This window comes from Mesocricetus auratus, unplaced genomic scaffold (assembly GCF_017639785.1).
Source record: "Mesocricetus auratus isolate SY011 unplaced genomic scaffold, BCM_Maur_2.0 Super-Scaffold_100023, whole genome shotgun sequence".
NCBI classification, from domain to species: Eukaryota; Metazoa; Chordata; class Mammalia; order Rodentia; family Cricetidae; genus Mesocricetus; species Mesocricetus auratus.
In genome coordinates, this window is record NW_024429204.1 from 20,746,662 (window position 1) to 20,753,368 (window position 6,707).

At 45.7% G+C, this 6,707-nt stretch overlaps 1 protein-coding gene across 1 annotated transcript in view; it reads left to right on the plus strand.

Annotated features, from left to right (window-relative positions):
* Nucleotides 1-6,097, plus strand: part of Fam91a1 (family with sequence similarity 91 member A1) — a 34,117-nt gene extending 28,020 nt beyond the window's left edge. The window contains exons 23-24 of the mRNA XM_040730312.1: nt 2,247-2,316; nt 3,242-6,097. Of these exons, the coding sequence (XP_040586246.1) occupies nt 2,247-2,316; nt 3,242-3,427 (256 nt within the window). The 3' untranslated portion in view covers nt 3,428-6,097. The remainder of the gene's footprint in view (nt 1-2,246; nt 2,317-3,241) is intronic.
* Nucleotides 6,098-6,707: the final 610 nt, after the last annotated feature.

Genomic DNA, 6,707 nt, shown 5'->3' on the forward strand with positions numbered 1-6,707 from the left:
GGTAGGCAGCATGGTCGCAGCCACAGAGCTGGAGAAGTAGTTGGAGCTGCACCCCCCCCCCAGTGACAGACTTTCTCCAACAAGACCACAGCTCCTGGCCCTTCTAATCCTTCCGAATTGCTTCCCACTCTAATCGGTGGGGACCTGGGCGGACAGGGCCGAAAGCTGAGGTGGCTGCAGGGCTCATGCAGTAGTCCACTCAGCATCAGACGGCTAAGAAGAGTCGCAAGGGAGTTGTCGTGAGTTTAAGCTGTGCACCATCACAGGGACAAGCTGCATGTGGCAGAAACGCGTTGCTATAGTGACACAGGAACAGATGCACTGGCCAGCTGGAATGAATGATCTGCTGCAGTAGATGTATTTCCATAGCTGCATTCCAGGAAGAAACAGAGGTCACATGACTTTTGTTTGTTTTCTTGGAATTTTCTCATAAGCAGTACTCAGAATTCTGTTTGCATGACTCCTTGGACTGAGACTTCATTCTTGGACCTTGTTCTTACACAAATAATGCCACTCCCTGGTGACTAAGCTAGGTACAGTGGGGACCACTCTTACTAAGACCAGCACACTCCACTCTCTGGCCCCCACAGGCTTGTACCCACAGCATAATGCAAAATGCAGTCCGTTTATCCTCAGAAGCCCCCACGGTTTAACCACAGTCTCAACATTGTTTAAAAGCTCAAAATCTCTAAGACTCATGGGAGTTCCTTAGCCATAACCCTGTAATATCCAAAAGCAAATCACATACTTCTGTCATACAATGGCACAGAATATATATTACCAGTCCAAGGTGAGTGGAAAGAGTAGTAATGAGAAAACACTGGACCAAAGCAAGACCGAAAACCACCGGGGCAAACCCCACAATGTAGATGTATCACCATGTCTGATGTCAAAGCACTCTTTGGACCTCCAACTGCTCTCGTCTTTGTTGACTACAACACACTTCTCTGTTCCATAGCAGGTCTGGTATCCCACAAGACTAAATCCAGAGCGTGGCTGAAGTGTCAAGTTCTGCTGTTGATGAGTTGCAAGTTGCCCGTGTTCAATTACATCACAAAAGTCATTTTCATAAGTTAGAAGCTTAACTGGGTGGGGTCTTGCCCTGAGGTCCCCACTCCCTCTATTCCATTCATCGTCAGGCTTTTCTTTAAACCGTTTGTCTCCTTGAGCACTGGGCTTGGCTCCAGTCACTTCCTGGTGCTCCTTTCTCCTCACACTGTACGTTGTTTCTCTTTGTTCAGTCCGCTCCCTTTCGTTACAGATCTGTAGAGTTGTTACTAATAACCACACGACACGGTCAAGACTAGGCCGTCTGAAATCCCCTGTCAGTGCTGTGAATCTGAAATTTCAATTTAGCCTCAAGAAAAATTTTAGAACAAGCAGAAAAAGCTGTATTCTTTTTTCTTCAAAATATCACAAGAATGGTCTCTAGGCAACTTTCCCCTCTGAAACCTTTTGAGCCAGGAAGTCTTAATTTACATTGTACCTAGCACCAATGTCTTCTTCCATGTTCCCACTAGTATGGGAACCATAATAAGTCCTGCTTAAAGGTGTCAACTGCTTTCCTAATCCCAAGTCCCAAAGTCCACATTCTGCTGCCAAACAGCATGGTCAGACCCATCACGGCAATGCCCCGCTCCCTGTTAGTAGCTTCTGTCTTAGTCTCTGTTCTATTGCTGTGAAGAGACCCATGACCATGGCAACTCTAATAAAGGAAAGCATGTAACTGGGGGCTTGCATGGAGTTTCAGAAGCTTAGCCCAGTATCATTGCAGCAGGGAGCATGGTAGCAGGCCATAGTGCTGGAAAAGCAGTGGAGAGCTACAGGCAGGCAGGCAGAGGCTGGGGCTCCGCACCTGGGCCTGGCATGGACTTTAGAAACCTCAAAGCCCAACCCCATTGACACACTTCTACACGGCCGCACATCTTAATCCTTCTAATCCTTTCAAATAATGCCACTCCTGGTGACTAAGCATTCAGATATGTGAGCCTGTGGAAGCCATTCTTATGCAGACCGCCATATAAACTTAGATTTTTATGTTTCAAAGTGACCTCCTCTTTATATACGATTAGCCCCTATTAAAACAGGTAGAAAGTTTTGATACAAAGCATTGCAATTAATTAAAGATTTTTGTTTTATTATGTTGCATACTCATACATAATTTGAAATGATAAAATTTAACTTGTAAGAGTTTACTTTTTACCATTGTATTTAGTTAAAAATATCTTTCCCTTTTTTTTTTGCAGCCTTCAAAGCCTCTTACATTCCAGTAGAAAACTCTCTCTGCAAGTCCTTAACTTTGTCCACTCATTCCAGGTAACAAACCCAAAACATGCAAATAGTATTGTGTCGAGTTTTGTAATATGTAGAAGGCTTTCTTTTTGTTTGATTTGAGTCTTCCCCAGGAGCGAGGTCTGTAATCAGCGCCATCCAACACGTTAAGTGACTTGCACACGTCCCTGAGCTGGCCTTCTAGACGAGGCCTGGCCTCCTTGTTCGGTCCAGGGCTCACTGAGCCCAATAGGCCTGACTCTACGTTGCGGGATGTGTCTCCTGCTGAAGGAGAGTCTGTTAGTGTGGGAGGCACAGGCTTGAGGCGGGTCGTCAGCTGCCCTAGAAACCGCCCGAGGAGGACGGCTGTGCTGAGCTCCCTTCTCCGAGGACACGTGGTGTGCCTGCAGTCCTAGCTTGCACGTGTGCTGTCATGCCAGCAACCACAGCCACGGGAAGTGCCGTAACGGGTCGCCCTGAAAGCCTCCGTGCTCAGTGCTGAGCCGACGGGGTGTGCTCTGAAGGCAGGCTTAGAGGAACAGCGAGGGTGGGTAGGAGAGTCAAGACAGAGCCTCATGCTTCCTGTTTAGGCAGAGGAGGCTGGGAAAGAGTGGGGGCTGGGGAAGGGAAGGAGCGGGTGTCGGGTGCGGGAAGTGTGCGGTGCAGGGAAGACACTCTGGAACCGCACTCAGACACTGGGATGTCTGGGATCCCGGTCAGGCCGGTTCATCTGAGAAGCCTGCGTGCGGCTGTTAGGTGTGGAGTGGTGACTGTTTCTGTTGACTCTCCAGTTGCTGAGAGCTAATGTTTTATCCCGTAGACCGTCTCTGCTGGTTTCATGAAGAGCACTTACTCTAATGCATTTTTGCACATATCGCTGTAGGACCTTACATGCTATGAACGTTCTCTGGTTATGGGTCCGTGTGTTTTCAGGAATGAGAACTAGTGCTCTTATTCCTTGGCCTTTCAGGAAGGTGCTTCAACTCCGGATCTTCACACGGAACCCAGCTTTCCCAGTGTGCTGTCCCAGTCGTCCTGCGCTGATACGGGAGTTCCACTTCCTGCCAAAAACCTAGTGTTCAAAGACGGCGTCTTGTCAGAGTGGAGTGGACGCTCGCCCTCCTCCCTTCTCATTGCTAATCTCCACCTGCAATAATTCCATTACACCGTTTCCTGCTCACACGTTCTGCCTTTTCCTTTCTTGACGTTGGCTTTACAGTGTCAGCCACCAAGAGCACCTGCTGCTGCGGCGCGGTCGTGCTGCACCGTAGGCAGCGCTCGGAGTGTGCCCCGCTTTCCGAAGCCGTGCTGGTGTACATCTTACTGCCCAGCGCTGCGTTTGTACCTTGAGACAATCTGCGTTTCTTTTATAGAACTAAGGATATACTTTATAGGCTTTAGATGACTGTTAGGTGTGTAAGCAGTCACTATGAATATTGAGGTGGGAGTTTTATATGTTAGTTTCTCAGACATAACCTGGTTTAATTTTATATTTTGTTATCTACACTAAGGGGATCACAGGAGGAGAAGGAACGCTGCCTCCAACAGGTAGTCACGTTAGAAAGTGGCGAGCAGCCAGAGTGAGAGGTCTCCCAGGGCATTAAGGGTTCCTGTGGATGTCTGTAAATTATGTATGTCAGGTGAACATGATTGGGGGAATGACAGTCAGCAGAGTTGTGGAAACTTAACCTTGACTCATGAGGTCTTAACTGACTATTCATTGACATCTCATGGAAAACGTTCTATTTTTAAATGATGTTTGTATGTCGACTTCTGTTGTCACTCAACTTTGGGCTTTATATTTTCATAGAGTCTTTATGGAACAATAGACTTTATTTTCCACTTGCAGTTGAGGCTGTCGCATGTCTCACTTTGTCTTGTAGCTTTACCAATGCACTGTTAGGACAGCTGACTTGGATTTCAAAGCAAGGGTTGTGGTCGGGAGCTGCACAGTAGCAGCATCGGGGCTGTCTTTGAACTTAGCTCCATGCAAGGCGATTCTGCACACAGCTCAGGGGACAGTGGGGCGGAGAGCACCGTCTGGTCTCGTGCTTCTTCAGGAGTTACTTCTTTCAGAATCTCAGATGTCAGAATATTTGGAACCAAACAGATGTTTCCGGTCACCTTCCTTGGGGGATTGCGCAGTGTTAGTTGAGCTCCCCTCAGAGGGCAGTTACTTGCTAGTGTGAAGCTAACCCGAGCTAACAGGTCAGGCTTTGACTGTTTGAAAATGGCTGAGCTTGACAGTCTTGCTGATGGCTTTTGTTACTTATACAACTGATATGTGTGTATTTAACAAACTTCTGGAAGTATATGCCTTTCTTGAAACCGTTCTAGTGGCCATGCATTTAATACCATGGCCTGTCTGTAGAATTGAGTATTTTGGACCAGGTGACCTGTAGCACAGTTGGTGCTGTGTTTGGGGTAAATGCAGTAATGTTTAGTTTTCTACTTTGTCTTGTATAGGGTGGAACTGTGTGTATGTCACGTTTGTCTGTAAAGGAAAAGTACATAGTAATATTAAAATGATTTCTATGACTGTGAAGTACTCATTAATTTTTCCAATAACTGATACTGTACATTCCTAGTGCTACTGGCTATGTGTATATGTAACTTTTACAGTTCCAACTGAAGGTTGTAAGTATTTCGTTTGATCAGGGCTCTTTAATCTCATTTTATTTTGCTTTGTTTGAGTTAACTGTAGGTATTTATCCTTGTATTAGCAGTCGAGCGCCAACTCTAATGACATGTACACTAATAAAGAATTGGACAGTTGTAGTTACAGCAGTGAGTCCAGTTATTGCTGAGTTTATAGATTAACATATGGGAGTGATTTGCTGCTATAATTCCTTTGCAAAACACTGAGGAAGAGATGGAGTCTAACCACGGTCATGAACTTCAGGGACAGTGCTAACAAGACACGTTTCATCTCTGGTTTCTTGTTTGAATGGGCAGAGTGGGGCCATCAGACTCCCAGCTGATGTCCCGTCTTAGGGTGCGAGTGTTTGTGCTTTGCTTTATGAATAGGCCTGTTCCACTAGTGAGCTCATGCCAAGATGCCTCTGTTAAGTTGCTTAAAAATAAAAAATAAAATAGACTTTGTTCTTTGCCAAAGAGACTTGATAGAGGTTGTGTCCAGTTACTCTGCAAATGTTTAATTCCATTAGGCTATACACCGTCCTCATTGTTCTCCCTCACTGTTACTGTAGCTTGACCCATTGCGAGCAAACATGCAGACACCAAGAAAAAAAGAGCTATGAATATCAGAAAGGGCATAGGTTAGTAGGGGCCAGGCTCACCGCACAGATGCATCTGAAACCGTGCGGCTTGTGTCAGTCACAAAGTTAGGCCCATTTGGGTCTTAGAGCAGTGGTTCTCAACCCCTTCACAGAAGCCACATATCAGATACCCTGCATATCAGACATTTATGTTACAATTCGTAACAGCAACATTACAGTTCTGAAGGAGCACCGAAAATAATGTTGTGGTTGGGGTCACCGCCGCATGAGGAACGGTCGCAGCGTTAGGAAGAGCCACTGCCTTTCTTGTTTAAAATATGTAACCAGATGGTTTTGTATTTGTTTGAGGGAAGTGATTTCTCTTACTGGGTGTTCTGTTTTTGCTGCCATTCACATTCATATTTTTATGTTCTGTGTTTCAAATACACTTTGTATTCGAGGATTTTAAAGTACCAAAACTGTAACTCAGTACAGTGCATTGTTTTCTGTCATGATGTTAATATTATACAATGCAATTGTATAAAGTGTTGTCAATTTGATTATTGACACAAATAACATGTTTACAAATAAACTGTGGTGTTGATCGAGTTGCCGTGGTGTCTAATTTTCTGAGACTTCCATTGTTAATATTAAATACACTTGTGCTTGTCAGCCTGACTTTCCTGGACCTTTTCAACCCTTAAATTTTGTCCTAATATCAGATTTGCAGGAAAATTGCCAGGCCAGGCCATTTTCTCCCTTGAGCAGGAGAACCTCAGTTGAGAAAATGCCCCCACCAGATTGGCCTCTGGGCAAGCCTGTGGGGACATTTCTATAATTAGTGATTGATGTAGGTAGGCCCAGCTCACCGTGGGTAGTCCCACCCTGACTTGGTGGTCCTGGCTGCTATGCCAACACAGGCTGTCTATCACTGAGGGAAGTCAGGGAAGGAAGCCTTGCGAGGCAGGAGCTGATGGAGGGTTATGGAGTACTGCTGCTTTCTGACTTGCTCCTTGAAGCTTGCTCGGCCTGCTCTCCGTGCCAAAGGTCTGAGAAGGGTTGGGGAGTGAGTATGATTAAAACACATGAAATCCTCAACTAATAAAAATGTTTACAATTACAAAAGTTCACAGAGAACATAAGCTCCCTGTCTTACCCCAGCCTCTGGTTCAGTTCCCTACCAGTATCCCAGCCAAACGATGGAGTAACGGTTGGGTG